The sequence below is a fragment of the Strix uralensis genome, chromosome 2 (assembly GCF_047716275.1).
Source record: "Strix uralensis isolate ZFMK-TIS-50842 chromosome 2, bStrUra1, whole genome shotgun sequence".
NCBI lineage: Eukaryota > Metazoa > Chordata > Aves > Strigiformes > Strigidae > Strix > Strix uralensis.
The window spans coordinates 77273950-77295938 of NC_133973.1; the positions used below are offsets into that span (position 1 = coordinate 77273950).

The 21989-nt window shown below is 39.3% G+C and overlaps 1 protein-coding gene across 1 annotated transcript in view; it reads left to right on the top strand.

Moving 5' to 3' along the window:
• The window catches only part of NALCN (sodium leak channel, non-selective), a 251122-nt gene that overhangs the window by 176905 nt on the left and 52228 nt on the right, over nucleotides 1–21989 (top strand). Inside the window, exons 17-18 of the mRNA XM_074859339.1 lie at nucleotides 8495–8631; nucleotides 10347–10488. Of these exons, the coding sequence (XP_074715440.1) occupies nucleotides 8495–8631; nucleotides 10347–10488 (279 nt within the window). The remainder of the gene's footprint in view (nucleotides 1–8494; nucleotides 8632–10346; nucleotides 10489–21989) is intronic.

A 21989-nucleotide genomic window follows, 5' to 3' on the forward strand; every position in this document is an offset into this window, starting at 1 on the left:
AGGTTCTGTTCTATTTTACAGTCCCTACATGGGAGAATTTTTTATTGTTTGCAATGTCCCCATTTGTTTAGGTGAGCCCAAAGGGCAAAACTGGCAACTGGAACCTAGGTAGTTAACTAAAAGAGAACAAGAGAGCAAGCCCAAGCATTAACCCCTTGTCTGTGCACACCGCTTAACTCTTTGCTCACTGCTGGCTCTCTTCTGTAGCTCCAGCTACTTTCTCCCAGACAACACTTTGGTGTAGTTCAGGGAATGTTTTAACTGAGGGACTGCTTTCAAAGAAAGCACAGACAAGATCTCACCACGTTGGACTCTAAGCCACACAGTCCTGTAATGCTATCCCACCTTCAGCCAAACTCACAAGCACTTCTCCCTCTCAAAGTAGGCAATACACAACCCAGTTGTCATCCTACAGAAGTAGGGAATTGCACTTAAAAGCTCTCATGCTGTTTCAGATGCCTTGAAGAATTGGAATACCTGTAGAAAAATAACTGTTGTAATTATGTCTCAGGGCCACCACACAAGGCCTAGAGGAACCCGGAGGCAAATACTATGAACTATGGTTGAAGTCAGTGGGTACCATTTGACCTTAGGCAAGGGGTTTGACCCTTGGCAGTCTTCTATATAGCACTATAGACATACTAATAAGATCTACATGCCATAAATACTGCTTTCTAACACTGCAAGTGTTACTTTTACCCAAGTTTAATTTGTCATTTTTTTTACCTTCATTTCCAGATTATTTTTTGCCTTCTTTTTTTCATGGTGCAGTTTGCCCAAACAAAATGGAGCTTTTTCTTCATTGTTAATGGAATTGGAGGTGTAAATAATAGTAACTGAACAGCTGATTTATGTTGAACTTTAAATCAAATTCAGGTACAAAAATGTTGATACAAATTGGTGCCAAAGCTGAGTGTGGGCTGTGAAAGCTTACCCATATGCCTATCTCCTTTTAGTATAGCTCATTGATGTCCAAAAATTTACCAGGTCTGTACAATTTCAGAATAATAACAGAAAAGAAAAAAGTGGCTCATTTAATCTGCCTTTCTGATTTTTGATTGTTTAATTTACATGTCATTAAATGCTAATTACTTGGATTTCATTCAAAGCTCCTTTTGACAAGCCAAAGGTGATGGTAAATCTGAGCATTTGGATAAGCAAAAAAATTCTTGAAACCTGTTGGATGGGTGCTGGTATTACTTTGTAATGTCTTTCATCCCTGTGTACTTTCATGCTCAAAGTGTCATGCTCAAAGTGGTTGGTGTTGGAACACGTAGCATATCCTGCTGAGTGTAACACAGATATTGTATAGTTGCATAGGTATATATGCAGCCCCTAAAGGAGATTTGCAGTGAAAAACGTTGATATATATAGCAGGGCACTATAATGTAGCAAACAATATTAATTTAAAACTATCCTGTAGTGAGACCCCCTGAACTTTCTCAAAAGGTTTGAACTTTTCAGTCACCATGAAATTATTCTGGGCAGCTGGCCAGTTCCTAAATAAACTGTGTGTACACCAGTAGCAAAGCTTTTAATTTTGAACATGATTGATCTCAGCCTGTTATGAAAACTGTCAACTAAAATGAAGGAGGTAGAGCATTGCAGTAAATTTTTCATAATCATTTAATTTCATTGAAATATTTACAGAACATTTAAGTGAATTTTGCATACACTTGCTTCACAGGCCATATGAAAATTGCATCTTTCACTCTTTATGTTTTGCATATTACTGGCTCTTCTTCCATGATCAGAATTAAATGAATAGAGAACAAAACAAAAAGTTAGGAAAGGTAGGTCTTATCCATTTGGCTATGTTTAACTCTGTTTCTTTTGGCATGTTCTCACCAAAGTGTCAATGTCTTAGAAACTCAATGACTGTGTTAAATACGAGCTTTCAGTTCGCTTTGCCAAGTACATTACTTTTGCAGATATTTCTGTCTCTAAATGCAAATTGGTGATATTAAGAGATACTCACCTTAGTTTGCCCTTTGAACTGTTCAAGTGATCTTGTTCATATTACCAGACCACAGAGCACTTCCATGTTCCAGGCTGTCAGCTGAGTCCATAACAAGACCTCTGCATGTGCAGACACGTCTCACATCCTGGTTACACAGAAGAGGATGTAGGCTGGAGGGCAGGCGTGACACTGCCCTGTGTTCACCTGAAGATCTGAAGTGCACTGTGGCATGTCTCTTCTGATGAACGTGGGGAGAGATGGTGGGAATGCAAGCTCTCCTAATCAGGTCCTGCTGCTTGTCTCACTCCAGTGCTTTAATGCTTTTTCAGCAACTCCGGTCACTGCTATCAAAGAAGTTGCAGTATGTACTTTAAAAGAACTCACTACTTTCACCCTGACCACATTACAGTCACACAATATCTGGGTGACTATAATACTACAAATTAAGAACCACCATTTATTGCCTTACTCTCCTCTTCAGGTTCTACATAACACTGTGTATACTGTGTAGGTCAAGTACTGTAATGCAGTGTATTTTTTTTTAATTTTTAAATGTCAACACTTCCATCTCTGAAACATGGATGAGAAAGCTTTAGTGGCAGAGGTGGGATGGTTTGTGAATAGTCTTGTGGTGTGGCTCTGTTAGCCTGGTGGAACCAGTGTGGTTATGTGGGAGATGCCAGCTTCCTGCTGGGAAGACTGCTATCTCCAGCGGGGCAGTGATTGCTTTTCTGACCATCCCAACACAATTGTCTGACCACATCCAGGGTGCATCTCCATTAGAAAGATAACCCTTCCCCTTTTTTCTCCTTTATTGCCCCTGGCTCTATCCCAGTCTTCCACTTTCACCACCATTCATGTTTCTGTCTGTATTTAGGAGAACCACTTACAGGTTCTCTTCAGTTTTAAGGGCCTAGATCTTAATTATGCTAAAGCTGGTTTTAGCAATGACCTTTTTGTAAGGAAGCCTTGAAGTCACAAACAAATTTACAGCTGAAGCTGCATTAAGTAGTATGGGTGAGACCATACTGCATAACACCTGGGCTGTGCCATGGGGGAGAAGCAGTACAATGAAGCAGTTGCTGCTGCCGCCACATTTACAATGTGTGCAGTTCAGAGGGTTTTCCTTCAGAAGAGATTCGGTCTCACACTGGACTACATACCCCATCACATACGGGGTTTGAAGCCACCCTAAGGAGCAGTCATTAGTTGTGAACCTGAAGTCAGTCTTGGTGCCTGGAGTGTATTTTTGTGTAACCAAGCTGGAGCTTCTGGTTTTGTTTCCTCCAAAAAGAATCTGTTTTGCTTACCAACACAGCTCATGAACTAAACCTGCAAACAGCAAGTGCCAATGATTGGGGGATTCACTTCAAACTGCTCTGAACCAAACTGAGACATGGCCATAATGCCTTTCTGGGAGAAAAAAACCCCACAAATATACTCTCTTCACCAATAAGGCTGCCTTTCTCACAGCTGTCTTTTGTATTGATCTAAGATGTGGGATATCAAGGGCAACAAGAAAAGCTTCTATAGGTACATCAGTGATAAAAGGAAGACTAGGGAAAATGTGGGCCTTCTACGGAAGGGAACAGGAGACCTGGTTACCTGGGATATGGGGAAAGCTGAGGTACTCAGTGACTATTTTCCCTCAGTCTTCACCAACAATGGGTCCAGCCACACTGCCCAAGATGCAGAAGGCAAAGGCAGGGACTGGGAGAATGAAGAACCACCCACTGTATGAGAAGATCAGGTTCGAGACCATGTAAGGCACCTGAAGGTGCACAAGTCCATGGGACCTGATGAGATGGATCCGCGGGTCCTGAGGGAACTGGCAGATGAAGTGGCTAAGCCACTGTCCACCATATTTGAGAAGTTGTGGCAATCCAGTGAAGTTCCTGCTGACTGGAACGGGAGCAACATAACCCCCATTTTTAAAAGGGGAAGAAAGGAAGACCCAGGTCGCTACAGACCAGTTGGTCTTACCTCTGTGCCCGGCAAGATCCTGGAGCAGATCCTTATGGAAACTATGCTAGGGCACATGGAAAATAAGGAGGGATTGGTGGCAGCCAGCATGGCTTCACTAAGGGGAAAACGTGCCTGACAAATCTGGAGGCCTTCTATGACGGGGTTACAGCGTTGGTGGATAAGGGAAGAGCAACTGAACATCATCTACCTGGACTTGTGCAAAGCATTTGACACTGTCCTGCATGACATCCTTGTATCTAAATTGGAGAGACATGGATTTGATGGATGGGCCACTCAGTGGATAAGGAATTGGCTGGATGGTCGCACTGAAGGAGTTGCAGTCAACGGCTCAATGTCCCAAGTGGAGACCAGCAACAAGTGGTGTTCCTCATGGGGTCAATGTTGGGACCGGTGCTGTTGGAGACACGGACAGTGGGATTGAGTGCACCCTCAGCAAGTTTGCCGATGACACCAAGCTGTGTGGTGCGGTCGACACGCTGGAGGGAAGGGATGTGCCATCCAGAGGGACCTGGAGAGGCTGGAGAAGTGCGCCCATGCAAACCTCATGAAATTCAATAAAGCCAAGTGCAAGGTCCTGCACATTGGTCAAGGCAATCCTATGCAGAAGTACAGACTGGGTGATGAGTGGATTGAGATCAGCCCTGCAGAGAAGAACTTGAGGGTATCGGTGGATGGAAGACAGAACATGACCCAGTGATGTGTGCTTGCAACCCAGAAAGCAAACCATATCCTGGGCTGCATCAAGAGAAGTGTGGCCAGCAGGTCGAGGGAGGTGATTCTCCCCCTCTACTCCGCTCTTGTTGAGATCCCACCTGGAGCTCTGGGGCCCCCAACATAAGAAAGACATGGACCTGTTGGAGTGGGTCCAGAGGATGGCCACAAAGATGATCGGAGGGCTGGAGCACCTTCCTTATGAGGACAGGCTGAGAGAGTTGGGGTTGTTCAGCCTGGAGAAGAGAAGGCTCTGGGGAGACCTTCTAGTGGCCTTCCAGTACTTAAAGGGGGCCTACAGGAAAGATGGGGAGGGACTTGTTATCAGAGAAGTGTAGTGATAGGACGAGGGTTAACAGTTTTAAACTGAAAGAGGGTAGATTTAGATTAGATATAAGGAAGAAATTAGTGTGAGGGTGATGTGACACTAGAACAGGTTGCCCAGAAATGTTGTGACTGGCCTCTCCCTGGAAGTGTTCAAGGCCAGATTGGACAAGGCTTTGAGCAACCTGGTCTAGTGGAAGGTGTCCCTGCCCACAGCAGGGGTGTTGGAAGTATATAATCTTTAAGCTCCCTTCCAACCCAAACCATTCTATAGTTCTATGAATGAACAGATGAGGGAGAAGTTTGATTTCAGGGATGTGTATCTGGATGTATTATTCAAGCTGCATTGAAATCCCAAATTAAGATTTTCTCTCTGCCACTCCTCACCATTTACGTACTATTTCGATAAGTTCTTCTGATCTAGGTTTAGAGCAAGCAGTTGTACCATATGTATTGTGCCATTAAATCTGCCCCTGTAAATTCAAGCACCATGGAAATAGTGGAAATAGACGTAAATTCCTTCTATGGCTTTACAGCCATAAATGTTTCTTACTGTTCTAGCAACCACAAGATATTTAGCCAGGCCAGGCTGACAAAATGCTGGTGAACTGTTCCCAGTGGGCTCTTTGGGGCTGGAGATCGAGGCCATGCAGAGCAAATCAGGCCAGTGTGCATTTCCTTGCCAATAGTAATAATAATAAATAAAAAACAAAAGTCGTAGAAAAAATGTCCTGATATTTTATTTTGGGTTTAGCTGTTACTTGAAAGACTCTGTACCATCATTGCCACATTTCAGCATAATCCTGAGGCTTTAAAATTATATGTGTTTATTATGCATTAAGGCAAGTTGAAATGTAAAGGTTTTAAGCAGCAATACAAAATAGGATGTATGTCATGTGGAGCAACAATTACACCCCAAGTGTATAGAGAAGAACTCAGTGAAGCTAAATGCCTCAAGCTCCCCAATACATAATATTATCACAGCAGGAGTAATTTGAGATATTCTGTAGAACTGCTTTGACTTTTGGTTATTTTAAAGCCTATCCTGAATCATTCTCCTGCTTAGACAGGGGATATTGCTGTCCCCTTGCTCACCTTTTGAACTATACAGTTTCCTGCTTCCAAGCTCCCCCTGATCTGTTCTGCACTGAGACTTCAGACAACATTGCAATCTATCATATGCTCTCTCTTCTGTACACATTGACTTCTTCAAACAGGAGTTCATAGCTGTAAGAGACATTGTCTGTGCCAAAATCTGCATATTTATGCAAATATTTCTTATTAAAAAGCAATGGCAGAAACTGGAATCCTTTTCTTCCTCTAAACATTACCCCTCCCCAAAGCTTTTCAACAGTACAATGTTGCAGAAAAGCCCTGTTAGATTATCCAATTCATTTCCTTGTCAGTGAGCAATTTCTTTCTGCAGTACTCTGGCGTTTCAAGGTTTCTGTCTAGTCTGAATTTAAAATGATGAGGCACTTCCCTCTGGAGACCTCTCTGAACACTCAGAGATTTCCCTGTAAGGAGAGCAATCTTTATTCTCATCCTAGAAATTCCCTTTCTTAATATCATCCTCTCATTTCTATATTTGGGGTATTCCATTATATTCTTGAAATAATTTGTTTTCAAATATTTCTTACGTAAATTTACATAATCTCCCCTTAATTTATAATCAGTTATGGTAGATGTAAATTTTGGGCCCCTTTAGTTTTGCTTTCCTTTTTTCTCCCTTGTCCCAGTTGGTTTATGCAGCTACCCCCTAGTTTTCATGGCTCTCTTCTGCACTGTTTTGGCTTGTCAGTGTGAGACTGGTAAAATGGTATTTAGAAATGAATGGATACCCAGGTATGGTTTCTTCAAAGCAGCACAGAGGAGCTGTGGACTTCTGTACCATTTTCTGTACCTATATAATGTCTAACCAACAGAGATTGGTTGTGAGCATAGCCTTTGGCTAGTAATGTAATTGGTGCCCAAATTGGCCTTTTGATGCTCAACTGAAGTACAAATTCTTGTTTAGTTTCTGCTTTTATTCTTGCTCTAGATTTTTTTTCAGTATGTTATTTCCAGCCCCTGTTTCTAAATCTGTCCTTTTTCTTGTCCAACATGGTATTTGCAGCTCTTCACATTTTAATATCAAGTGAATTTCATGAATGTCATCATTTCTTCCTTTTAAGGATCATTAATAAAGCAATTAAATAGGACTGGACATAATACAGATTTATGCAATATTCCTCTTCTATTCTGACTCAGTGCTTTTGTCTTTGTCTTTGTCATCATTAGTCTTTGTTTGTAGCTCTTCAAACAGTTTTCCATCCACATGACAGCTTATATCCAACCAAATATGAATTGATTTTCAGTTTAAGCTGTCCTGTGGCTGGAAGTGGTGATGTTGCTGATAGCATGACAGCGCAGCAGAGCAGTTCTTCTATAGCATGCTGTGGGAGCATGCATTTCAGTAGGCAGTGCAAATGAGAGTTAAAACTCCATTCAACTTCCTGGGCAATTGCCCCTGGTGAAAATCTAAAGCTGATGTCTATCAGCAGTATTCCCTGCAGGTGCTGATGGAGAAAAATCTGTTTTAAAATGTAAGCTTCTAAGCCTGTGCTCACAAGCAGGTGGGAGAAGGAGAATTGAAATAATCTCAGTTAGGTGTATGCTTATTGAAATAGTATGCAATACACATACCATTTAAAATAAATGTAAAAGTGAATTTCACTGATTCTTTCTGACTTGGTATTTTGTTGCAATGGCACAACTGAATTGCTACATAAGGTAATCAGAATTCAGGAATCATATCTCCATATCATATCTTTTTTATCTTGTATCATTACCTTTAGCCATCATCTGTCCATGTAGATAGATGCATCTGCCTTTTCTGTACTTAAATGTGTGATATTCCATGGAATAACTGTTTTTGGATAGTTGTAAATGCAACATTCATTATGTGATTTGCTGCAGCCCAGTAACAGAATTGCTGATGTAGATGGATTCTTTTGAGTCCTTTGTTATTACTTGTAATACTCATCTAAACGTAATTTTCCTGTTATTTTCATGTTCTGAGAGCTGGATTCCTTCAGAATTTCTCCCTTTTAAAATGCTATGTTCTATTTGAATATCGAAGAGCTGTCAGCATAGATGAAAAGATGTGCCTAATAAGAAAAGATCATGGGTGTTTATTTGCTTAATAAGGTGTTAGGGATCTGTGAAAAAAACATAAAAATAAACATATTGAATAGGACACTAATATGCTTTGTATTTTAAAATTAAAATTATTAGCAGTCCTCCCATTTTATGACTTTCAGTTAAAGGCATGGTATCGTTAGGTATTTTCAGCTTCTAGCACAAGCAGACTGATAAACTCCTGAGTATCAAATTTACCCTCTGTAGTTCTTTGCTGCCATCTTCTGTTTCTTTAAATGATTGCTGTTGTTATTTGGATTCTGAAAAACAAGGTTGGGATATTACAGGGCAAAATTTTCATTTCTGTAATGTTTTTCATTTTCTTTTTCTCAGTTAAAGCAAAGTGAAGCAAATGCAGATACAAAGGAGAAGCTTCCATTGCGTCTACGTATCTTTGAAAAATTTCCAAACAGGCCACAAATGGTTAAAATCTCCAAGCTTCCTTCAGATTTCACAGTTCCAAAAATAAGGTATTGAAATATTTCCCAGCTATAAACTTGTTTGGTGAGACATAGCACCCAAAATATTTAATTGTTTTGCTTGTGGATTAGACAGATAGTTCAGAAAATCAGAAATTAAACAGAATTAACATCGGTGTCGAAAGGATATGATATTTTGGTTTTACCTCATGTTTACTTTAAAAAAAAAAAATATCCTACCACTTCTTATAACATATTCATGAAAGCAGCTAGATTGACCAGAACCAACATGAGTACAATATGATTGAAAAGTGTGTTGTTGTTTCCGCTCCTGATTGGATTTTAGATTCTTGGCTGACATAGACAACTAGCAGTCTAATCAATTCTCGTGTAGCTTTTTAAAGACAAGGTCAACTGGCAGCAAATCATTAGAGGGGATAACACAGGCTATCCAATACCAGTTACTCTGTGACGACCTTGTCCCCTCTTGGCTTCTGCATAGTTGCCACTCTCCTGTAAAATTCACCTTAACAAAGGATCAGCCCCTCAACTGGCTACTAAGTCATCAGGTACAGTACAAACATTCTTGGCATGGTCCCAAAAAAAGCTTACAGAAATACAAGGGCTGCTCTAGCGTGTACTTCTGAAACAGCACAGGCTGGCCAAACAGGTCCTCTGGCCATGCCCATTCCAGTATCCCCACCAAGAACATGCAAGGAGAGAGGATGGTGTGAAAGATGGGTGTCATTGTTCTTGGTCTCCTGAGGTTGCATTTCTTTTGATTAAACTCACAAGGAAGCTAAGGCAACTGGTTTAACCTGTTCATATCATTTAGCTGAATGAAAGGATGGTCAGAAGCTGAATGCTGGTCAGAAGGGTCAGGAAAAACAACCCTCCAAACCTCAAGGAAGCAGTCATAGGTGTTTTGCTTTTAGTAACAAAATACTGTTTGGTTATATATTGAGGGCATTCTTCTCCTAGTCTTAGTCTTTTTTGATATTTCTTTCTAGCTCTGTTAATCCCAGCATACTCTAGACTAATACATGATCATGCTAACTACTGAAACAGACATAAAACTATCTCTAGCAAAGCATATCTTTACATCTGAAGCTATTGTGCTATGTACAACTATGTCTTCAGATAAAAATTAGTTTTGACATAGTAAATTTGCACTGAAAATAGGGCAACTCTACTAAACTTAAAACACAGCAAGATAAATGTACATTTGTTGCAAACAGAAATGCTTCTGCATTTTAAACATGGCATATGTGAGACACAGAATTGCTGAAGCGCCTTAATAGTGGCATTCAAAGCAGTTATATGAACAGATGTTGTTTGAAATCTTCAAGAAAGAATTTCTTGCAGAAAGTATGTTTCCTTTGGATTATATCAGCGTTTGATTTACATTGAAGTAACAACTTGCTGTTTAATGAGCTCAAAAGAGCTGAAAACTGCAAAAGGCATTTCAAATATTTAGCACTTTAACTGGTAAATAAATAATTATTAAAAGGAATAAAATCATTTTCTTTGAAACTACATGCAAGCCACCCACATCTCAGTTCAATTATGGATTCCTTTAATAAATTAATTTAAGTTTTATCAGTCGGTTTGTCACTCTGTCCATTTATATACATCTGTAGCCCAGTACAACTTTTTCTTTGAGTTATCCATCTTAGCACTAATCGATTGTGGCATGTCATAAAGAAAACCAAATATTAACTCTTTCTGGGGTTTTAATCCATCAATATCTTCTATTTATTCACAAGGGAAAGTTTCATGAAGCAGTTTATTGATCGCCAGCAACAAGATACCAGCTGTCTGCTGCGAAGACTTCCTTCAGCATCTTCTTCCTCATGTGACCACTCTAAAAGATCAGCAATTGAAGAAAACAAATATATTGATCAAAAGGTAAATCAAGAGAATAGGGCAGTGTATGTCTTTCCTTGAGGAAAGACCTCAGGTTATTCAGTTTGTCAAACTACATAAAAGTGAACACAAGCTAGGATGACTGAACACAGGCTGAAAGGCTGTATTTAATTTAGCCTAAAACAGACATCACAGCAGGTTCTCATTTGATTTAAATTTTCCTGTCTCCTTTGACTTCAGAATTCAGGATTTGATACATAATTGTGTTCAGTGCTTCCATCTTATGAATCTATTTTTTTAAGTAGTCTTGCTGTTAATCACTGAGAAGCTAGTGGAAAATTAAAGTTTGTGAATATCACTTTGGATTTTTGAGTGCCTTGATACTGTTACAGTGTTGAAAACACACTTCACTGAAGCAAGGTCTCTGCGTAATCATTGGAGATGAGTAAAAATTATTCTAATTTTAGAATTATTCTAATTATTTAGAGGACATTAACCTCTCTTTAGGCCTGGGAATTCTTAGAAAACAGATGCTGAACACACATACTTGATACCCATTGTGCTAAATGCTGATAGTCTCCCAGCTGGACTGGTACAGATGGTTGGATTTGAAAAATACCGGTACTGCTTGGAATGATGATGATGATGCAACATAAGTAAATGTGTGTGACCTCTGGCACCTTGCAAAACTACGGGGACAGAAAAAATCTTCATGTGCATCATGGAAAATACTGTTTTCCCATATTTCTAGTGGCATCTACACTGATACCACTTCTTGATCACTTCTAATATTGTGTAACTTATTAGTGGCATTTTAACAGACAAAATAGAAGTCAGTATTCATAACAGAGTGCCCGAATTCTGTTGGAATATTAACTCAGGGGGTTGTAAATACATTTGAAGTTACAGAATCACAGACAAGGAAGAGAAAGAGAGTACGTATTGTAGTTACACAAAACTCTGGCTCTCCTAGTGTTGTTTGCAACTATAACTCATGACAGCATTCGTATAGGTAGGAAGCAGAGTTAGGAAAAACAATACTCTTCCGATAATGAATGAAAAGAGACAATTTGCAAACTACAGTTAATTTCCATCCCTGTTTCAGTGCAAGAACCCATTCCTGTGGCCAGTGTATTCTACGGCATCAGTAATCCAAAGCTGAAAAGCATGGCCTGAAAGGGAGGGCCGTGGTAAAATACTGTTCATCAGACAAGGAAAACTGTAGGAAGGAATCAAGCCTAAATGGACATCATCTACTCTAACAAGCACTGCAGAAAAATTGGATGTTATTAAATGACAAGCCTAGTGGTCAGCAGAACTATGCCAAATACTGCTAATGATGGATCTCAAACACTGTGCCAGGGAAATTGGAGTACATTTCTACCATGTAATGAAGAGATGAACAGAGACCTTAAACTTGTCCCAGCCACACAGATAAGTCCACAGTATGCAGTGCAAAGCTGTGCAATGATTCAGTAGATCTGTTTACATGAATATAGTTTAGGTATATTAAATTGTAATTTTATTCCTTCTGCCTGCTGTTCACAAAAGTGAATCGTTATTGTGTTTGAAGATAGATGAATACATAGCACAGTTTATTCAATGAGGTCTTGCAATATGAAAACAGAATGCTGCATTCTTGTCAAATTTTCTCTTCTCTCCAAGAGCAAATGTGCATGATCTGACTTTCCTTTTTGAATTGAAATAAGTGTTTGCAAATTGGTTTTGCACTATTCAACTCGCATTAAGCACATACTTTTGGATTTCCATGCCTCAAGAGTAGAATCAATGATGAGTAATATTTCTGATAAATGTAGCTTAAAACAAGGTATTTACACATTCCTATTAAGAGGGAGAAAGCACTAGGAAGGATTTTGTGAAAGTAATTACTCTGGCTTTCTATAGTTACAGTTGCCAAGGAAACCTCACTTTTGTATGAACAAATCTTCTTAAAAATATCCTTAAAACAAGCTTGGAATGACTGGTTGCACTTAGATGTAAACCTTACATGCATACTTTCCTTTTCTTTGTAAAAAAAGAAATCTGACCAAACATTTAACTAATCCCAGTGCCTAGTAGGATACATTCCTACTGCTCCTGATAGCAGTGCAATGGCTTCAGAAACTTTTCACATCTTTTTTGCATTGTAGTTGATGAAAAAAAATATGATGGAATCAAAAGCTGGGATTCTGCTGGCAGATTTGACTCTGTCCTTCCTTTGTGGTGCCTTAACTGTGACTAGTTCCTCCAGTTTCTCCTAGACTTATATCAGTATTTCTGTGTTCCACACTTGCTGAAGTGATAGGAAGTGTTTAATACATACATTGCCTTATTTCCACTTCAGCAACATTCTGTTTTTATTTCTCTAAAAATCTGCCACTATATATATATATGGTGTTGGTTTTGTGTTCAATATCAATCTGACCCATGATTTGTGATGATCAATAAAGCAAATCAGTTTTTTTTCTTTTATATTAGGAGTTTAGAAAGTCTTTTCAGTATTATAATTACCCACTTTCTTGAAAAATTGTCTTACGTTGTAAAAGAGGAGTAGATTTTCATTGCATTCTTTCTTTTTTTAAGATATTTTACCTTCTCAAAATAATTGAAAAAAGTATATATTGCCATAACCATGACACAATCAGTTTGAAATCATTTTCATCTATGTCAAATCAAAATAACAGCTTTGGAAAACAGATTTCTCTGCTATACTCCTTTTTTCTAGTCAAGTCTGTGAGTTCCAGAAGTTTTTCTAAGTCTTCCAAATTTCTAAACTATTATCAAAGTAATAAACCAGCCAAACACTAATATAAAAAATTACTTTTGGATACCTAAATGCCCTTTACCTTTTACACATCCCCTAAGAGTTTTCTCTTAATGTGTGGGGTCTGAGTGAGTGTATGGAGATAGACTGTGCCATCTTCATTCTTCTACATCCAGTGCCAGCAACACACAGGCTCTCTCAGTTATGGATGCTTGATAGGCAGCTTAGCATGATGCTTTGGTTGAGTTGTTTATGATTATCTGTATCTGTGTGTGGGAATCCCAGTGAGAAACTGGGATTCTCTGGGGTTCTCTGAACTTAACACTGCTGGAAATGCAGGATGGTCAGTTTTTGCTCTCTGCATGAGGTCCTCCTGAGCAATGATGATCAGACCAAGCTGATGTGGTCTGCAGGCCATGAGTTGAAGAGCTCTGGGTCTAATTAGAGAAACCAGGACTGTCCAGGTTGGTGAGGATACCCCTGTTGTAGTAGAAAGTACCATGAAGATACTTTCTGGTGAAAGAAGGAATACTGCTCAGGAGAAGTGCAAGTATACAGAGACAGTGCTCTTGTAAAATTAATAGAAAAAGTATCTGAGGAAAGGGTTAACAAATGAAAAGAGGGAGTTAGGGTGTTACATGAACATTGTAGATGTGGGAGAAGGGGAGTTTTAGAGACACAGAGGGAAGTGTTCTTTTATACTTCCACATTTGTATGAAAATTATTCACAGTATGCTGGGAATTTCCTTAGCTAACCAATATTTCAGTAAATTCTTGGACAGGAGAACTGGATGAAATATGGAAACATATAATTTCTGTGTGAGTGGGTGGATGAGAAGAAAGGAAGTTGGCAGAAAATAAAGACGTCGCACTGTGGTGGCTCTCACAAGACCCTGAGGGATAGTCACAGCAAGTTTCAGGAGACGAAGAACTAAACAAGCTGTAAGTTTTACAACAAATCAGGTGTCCAGTAAAATACAGCTGATTTGGCCATAGAGCATTGTCCTCTGCTTCTTAACTTCAAGACTAGAATCTGAGGAGCACAGAAACACCTCTGAGTTCTTTCCTAAGAGACACACAACTTTTAGAAAGTCCTGCAGAAAATTGTTGTAAGGACACTCCGGAACTGGTTACTTATCTTTGGCCACACAACACAGCACACTGCAGTTAAATTAAAGCTCAAAACTGACAGACTCATTAGATGAACTTTGAAAAAGCCTATGACTCAATATGTACAGATATCCATATGCATGTTTGCAGCAGTGGCACAACAGGAGTGAATTACAAAACAAAGCAAAAGAGTATTTAATATATCCATGTATTTTATAGTTCAGAATTTGAACATCTTCCATATAATCAAAGGAATATAAACAAGCCAGCTCCTTTATTTCTGCATTTGTAAGATTAATTGGATAGTGGCAAACATATTTTCCTTTTCTGTCCTCTTTATCATCCTGTTTCCTTTCTGTTTCCTTTCACCTGTATGAGTTTTGGTTTTAGCTCTGCAAGGAGTGAAGTTAGTAGCCATCCTTTCTCCTGTGGGAGCCAGATCCATCATTAAGGTCTAGTTCCTGTGAAACCTCAACTTCCCATGCCATATGCTTCTCCCACTGATTTCCTGCTTACAGCAGAATGTAGCTGTATGACAGGAGGTCATGGTCAGAAAGTGAGGGCTGATCTCGGAGGTAGCTAGAGCCATTACCATGGAGGACTATGAATATTAAGCAGCAGACCTTGCACTGGATTCTCCATTCTCTGGGGAGTCGGAGCACTGGAGTGATATGTTCATGATGACCTTTGTTGCCTTGCAGGTGGGCTGCTGAGCTTTGCACCTGCTTTTTTTAGGCTGTTTGCGTTCATTCCCAGATATGAACGTGCTGATATCCATTAAAGTTAGATGGGATGGAACACAAACCTCAACTCAATTATTTAAGTCTCATCCTGGAAGGGCCTCAGTACTTCCTTGGAGATCAACACCCTTTGGTTTATGTAAAAAACATGATCTCTCAACACCTCAGGGAAAGTTTATGATTTTATCTGTTTACAGTTTCACACAACAAATTCAACACACAAGATTGCCCACAACTTTTAACGCGTTTGGTTAACATCATAGATACTCCATTTATGAGCTGCTGACACATGCCACCTATTCTTGATGGTGTTTAATCTGGCAGTTTATTCCAGCATGTCTTTTTTTGAACTGTGCTCAGCTTCTTTCATTAACTATTCTGTTTCTTGTGAAAAGAACCACATTTATTCTGAGAGTATTCTGAAAGGACTTTTCCTTACAGAAAATACTTGTAATTGTAAAAGCTGAAATAGCCTTTCAGCTTTTCTAAAGCATAGCTTTTAGCAATGAAGACAGTGTCCCAAGATATCTTTTAGAAAATCATCAGGCATGAAGACATACTCATAAAATTTATTTGTAATTTTTCCTTCTTGGAAAAAAACAAAGGTAGAATATTTATTCATAAATTGTAATTTCCAGAATTTCTACTTGTTATTGTAATAAATTTATGTCCCAAGTTAATCAACCTCTTCTGAACTTTATTTTGGGCATTCTGTTGTGCAAAGCAGAATTTTGGCACAAAACCTGATAGCATTCTGTTGTGTTCCTGATTATTCTTTTCTCTAAGTAATTTGAAAGAATAATTTTATCACATTAATGTTGAATATAGCAGAAACTAATAAAGTGTAATTGCACATGAATTCCAAGTAGAAAAGATTATTTATTTTTAAACACTAATAAATACTACATTTTTTCTAAAGTAATTCTTGCAGAACTTTGTGCATAAATATCAACAAAAATCGTTCAAACTTAATCTCCCTTTACTCAGTATCTGAGTAGAACTCTGTCCTACAATTTCAGTTTCCATATACTGCTTGTTAATTAAACACAGCCAAGTGCTTCAGTCTTAGCTATTTACGTCATTGTGGTGTTTTGACCTTGGCTAAATGCCAGGTACCCACCAAGTCACTCTATCACTTCCCCCTCCTTCCCCCTTTTTTCTCAACAGGGCAAAGAGGGGAAAGAAAATAAGATAGGAAAAAAAAAAAAACAAAACCATCCCTTGTGGGTAAAACAAAAGCAGTTTTAATATAAGCAAAGCGAAGCAAAGGTCCTCGCGTGGAAGCAAAAAAGAAAACAGGTTTATTCTCTACTTCCCATGAACAGGCGATGTCGGGCCTTCTCAGGAAGCAGGGCTCCGATACGCATAGCGGTTGCCTCGGAGGACCAAGGGTGACCCCACCCCCTCCCTCCTTTTTCCCAGCTTTATACTTGAGCAGACGTCATATGGTATGGAATATCCCTTTGGTCAGTTCGGGTCAGCTGTCCTGGTTGTGTCCCCTCCCAAGATCTTGCCCACCCCGTCCCACTGGGGGCAGGAAATGTCAGAAAGAGCCTTGGTGCTGTGTAAGCACTACTCAGCAGTAGCCACAACACCAGTGTGCTATCAACACCCTGCCAGCTCCCAACATAAAACACAGCACCATGAGGGCTGCTACAGGGGAAAACCAATTCTGGCTCAGCCAGACCCAGTACAGTCATTCGCAGGATATTGCCAAAATCTATCTAGCTATAACATTCAGAAAAGTCATTAAAACAATCTATCTGCTGGAATGGCTTATGAATTCAGCATTTTCTTGCTCATTAGTCCTGATTTTCAAAGATTATTTTTGTTCCATGTCTATTCTCATCAGACCTTTCTAATGAAGTTAATATATGTAAATGCAGTGATGTATTTCAGGTTTTCTGAAAATTAATCAGGAGACCTCTTTGTCTATTTTGCATTTTTTTAAGATTTTATTTTCAGAAAAAAATGGATGTGTAACAATGTCCCTATGTCCCTGTGTCTAAATAATCAATTCATAGAAAAAGAGACTTTCTCATTAAGTATTTTTCCACATACACATAACTTCCCTGATCATGTTTCCCTTCAGAGCAGAGAAGACAGAACTGCAATAGTAACAAGACTCTGTTCTTGTTACGGTCTGTCTCTCGCTTCTGATGATTTAAAATTGACACTCTTGACTCTACATAGCATGTTTGAAATTCTGACTGGAAAAGACCAATTTTCAATTACATTCTGAGAGGAAGGAGGCTGGGGACTGGATACTTTTCCATTTTCAAAAAGTGCCACAATTCAGCACTTGTTTCTGGCATTAGCTTTCTCCTTCATCAGTTTTGAGCTAAAACATTTCAAGGGTTTGATACAAAGGCTGTGAAGATGCATTACAACACAAGGGGCTGATCCTGTTTCTTCAATCAAACAAAATACAGGCATGGCAAAATTTTTAGGGCTGTTGTATTTTAACAGAAAAGAGCATGCATTAGTTTGGAGTGAAGGGAGAGTCAATGGGGGCTGGGTTACAGGAAAGCCCTTCTATTTGAGCCTTGTACTCTCCCTTTCCCTGCTCCTACTGAGGAATCCAGATCTCCTTCTCCAAGCCCTTTGGTCTCTCTCACACAGTCACAGGACTCATTCACAAGAACTGATTAAATACAGTCGTGATCACTTTGTTCTAGTGAAGGGAATTATATGCATGTGCTTGTGTAACCAAGAGTAATGTTCTTACTTGTTCCCCCAACCCAATTTACCTCCCACTTGAAACTCCCAGCCTTTATCAGTCCTCTTCCATTCCCAATCCGGTCCAGCCTGGCAGTCCCTTCTTCCCTTAGACCCTCAAGATCCCTGACTCAAGGTGTGGAGTGGAGCCTTATCATTGCTATGCACCCAGCAGAATGTATTACAACTCCACATCACCTTGGCCAGGAGCCGTCACTTCCACCCTGCTGTTGGCTGTCATGAGTAATCTACCCAGCCCTCTTTACTAGCTTTTCCCAAGGTCTCCCTGGCTCCTGCATCAAGTAAAGATCGGGGGGGAAAAAAAAAAAAAAGAAAACCTATTCCAAGTTTGCACTTGGCAGAATGATCAGAGGGCTGGACCACCTTTCCTATGAGGACAGACGAAGAGAGTTAGGATTGTTCAGCCTGGAGAAGAGAAGGTGCCAGAGAGACCTTATAGCAGCCTTTCAATACTTAAAGTGGGCCTACAGGAAAGATGGGGAGGGACTTTTTAGTGGGGCCTGTAGTGATAGGACAAGGAATAATGGTTTTAAACTAAAGGAGGGTAGATTTGGACTAGATATAGGGAAGAAATTTTTTACAATGAGGGTGGTAAAACACTGGAACAGGTTGCCCAGAGAGGTGGTAGATGTCCCCTCCCTGGCAACATTCAAGGCCAGATTGGACGAGGCTCTGAGTAACATGATCTAGTTGAAGATGTCCCTGCTCATTGCAGGGGAGTTGGACTAGATGAACTTTAAAGGTCCCTTCCAACCCAAACCATTCTATGAGTCTATGAAAAACCTACCCATTAAATTGCTGAAAGTAAAAAACTCAGATGTGCCAAAGGGAAAAACCCAACCATAGTATGACAATACATAAAAGACAGGGATTCTTCTCCTTCCCTGGAGCTGCTCCCCCACCTGTCTGAGATGGACTATTATCATCCTCTTTCAGTCTTTGGGGGTTTTATGAATATGTTAATATTAGCCTTAATTGAAAAAGGTTCTTGGTTATGAAAGGACATGTAAAGTTTCCAGATCAGTAGTCAGATAATTAGAAGAACATGGCTTTCCTTAAGAGACAGGCAACAATCAAGGGCTACAAAAGGAATTAAGGCTATTTCAGGTCAATGACTCCCAAGAGTTAAGGAGATTATGCGCACTTCTCATTCTAGACTTCTGATCAAAAGGGACAGCCTTTGACTCCTCCTGGCACTTATCTAATGCTAAATCACTTTCTTGACTGTTTAGCCATCCTGTTTCTTATACAGGACTACCTTACCAAGGGCTAGGTTTTCAAAGTTGATATGAAAATAGTTTTACTTTGAGAGAGGGAAATGGATTAGGCGATCTCTAGAGGTCCCTTGTGTTTGCATCCTTCATGATTCTGTAGGCATTAAGCAAAGTTTTCAAAAGAGCTTAAGAAATTCCCCATTGATTTCTACAGGATTTAGTCACTTAACCTGCTTAAATTCTTTTGAACATTTTGTTAGGTACCTACCATCAACTTGCGGTCTGGCCTTCCATCACTCTTCATATTTTTGTCATATTCCTTTTGACAGAATCTGATCTCTTCAAGCCAAAGATGCATAGGCAGAATGTTGTTGAACAAATAATAATGTTTGCATTTGAGAGGCTGCACAGCAAACTCCTGTGGGCCAAAAATATCCTATATTAATGGAATGCTCAAGTTTTGAACAGATTCTGCTCAAATACTTCCTTACCATTTCTTAAAAATCACGCTGATATATTTCTTGTTGTACTGACTCTTCATATTTTCCCTAGCAGCTGTACATGTTTAAATAACAATATAATACCTAACAATCTGTTCATTCTGCAAGTCTACATAAACCATCAATTGGCATCCAACAAATTCCAAACTGAAACGGAAGCTTTGGATGATTTTTTTTTTCCTTGCTTGGAATTTCTGGCATGGTACAGAAGATTATTCCCATATGGCCCTGTAGTTCCCTATAAAAAATTGCTATCAACAGCACTAAGCCAAAATTCCTAATTTTCATATAACATTCAAGAAATTGCATTAGAAAAATATATTGCGTGCACTTTTTTTTTTCCATTGTCAACCAAACATTTCAGACATTTATATCTCATTATTTACTTACGACCTTGTCTCACCTTGCGTTGCAGAACACCCACCACTGCTTGTCTGTTCTGCCAACTCTGCAGTGGTCTGATACAAAAATAATATACTACATCACCACAGTTTTTACCTGTTGATAACATACATTTCTCTGTCAAATTCAAGTTGAAAACAATTGCTTTGTGCAGCGTTTTCTGAGGTTTGTGCACTGCAAACATGTAACTAGCAAACTATATCAAAACCTTGACAGTGAATAGTATTTCTCAAAACTTAAAATTACTGAGCCTTATCTTAGCTGTTACAAATTGGCATAGATCTGCCTAAAGTCAGCAGCGCTGTGCCAGTGCACCTAGGCTATAGGACTGATCCACAGCCATTAACTGCCATCTACCAAAGGTACCATCCTGTGTTGCTTTGCTCTTAATCTTATGCCAAAGATGTTCTTTTTCCAGGGTACAAAGCCTGGAATTTTTAAATACACTATTGTCATTGATTTCTGCAGTACCTTTTCAAAGCAGCGGGTGGCACTTGCAGAGCAACAATGTTCTGTGATTTAGCTTCTTTTACAAGAGTTGCACTGGTTTATTGGTTTGTCCTTGTCGGTGTGGACAAACGGGATTTCATAGGATGTAGCATTCAGATCAAGTTCACACTGACAGGACTGAGTCATTTTATCTGCCTGAAGTCTGCCCTGCCAACAGCAGCAGTGAAGGGTGCCAGCACTTGTGGATGAAGCGCTACCTGCAGCTTTTCTAATTCTGTGTCTACAGGCACATCTGTGTAAACAAACTCAAAGGAATGTGGGAACCAAGACTCGAGTTTATTCATGCTTTCGTGGGAGCACATGCTTTCCATCTAAAACCTTTTCATCCAGGAAATATTATCGGTAATTTGCTGACCTGTCACAGCTGTTCCTTACAGATTAAAGTAACCTGCAGGAGTTCTTTAAAATGTGTTGTTGAAAACATATTTAACAGTAATCAGATGCTGTTAGGTGATTTCAGGACAGTGTTTTATGCTAAAAAAAAATAATACTCTGTAGCAGAACACTATATGGCACTGTTATCTCTGCACTGAGTGTACTTATAGGCTGCATAAAGAAGTAAATAAATAAATAATGGCTAATAAAGATACACTGAGGGTGTCCTCACGGTACATGACAACCTGTAATAAAAAACTCAGCAGGCTAAACAGATATACCCTAAAATAACCTCAGTAGAGTATACTGTACTTATTTAATTCCACATCATCTGATCAAGTAATATCTTTTGTACATTAACACTGCTAATAATTTCCTCTGCAACATTCAAGAACTCGGCAGGTATTATAAGTTTTAATTGCCAACCTCCTTCTACACCAGCATGCAGCATCTAGACATTATTAAACAAAATACTGATCATCACCCCCATTTTCTGTTTGTACAGTTCCATTGCATTTGCCTGGTGTGCTGTGCAAATTTGGAAAATTAAATAGGAAGCAATTTGGTTTATTTATCTAATATAGAAATAAGGACACATATTTTAAAAATACATACTAATGTTTGATGTTCTTCAACACGTATATTGACATATGCATGAGATACGGATCAGTCGTGCATATCTAAAAATACTATCTTGTATTGCTTCTTCTGGATATTTCAAATTTAAGATAAATTCACCAGGGTTCTGCTGAAGCAAGTACTCCTTAGTCCTAAAGAGCAATGAGGACCATCATCTTCAAAAGCCATAATCATTGGAAGTGCCTGGCTTGTATTATCAGTTCCATTTTGGACGACTGAGGTCCCTAGGCAGCAAAGTGTAGGATCTTGTGCATGCTCATGTATTCCTGGATTAAAGAACTGGATACCTGGCTCCATTCTTAATTCTGTCACAGTGCAGAGGCAGAGAAGATGATAACAAACCTTCAAAACTTCACCTAAGGCTCAGTCCATTGGGTATGCTTAGACCATGGTCAATGCCTAAGGACATACTGCTTCAGGTGCAAGTTTCACAGCTAGTCCATCTGAAAAGAAGTGCAAGAAAAGTAAATGCACTCTTTTCACAGATAACCTAGTGCAGCACCCTGTGGTCTGGTCCCTTCCCTCATTCCCATGACTTCTTAGGCATTTA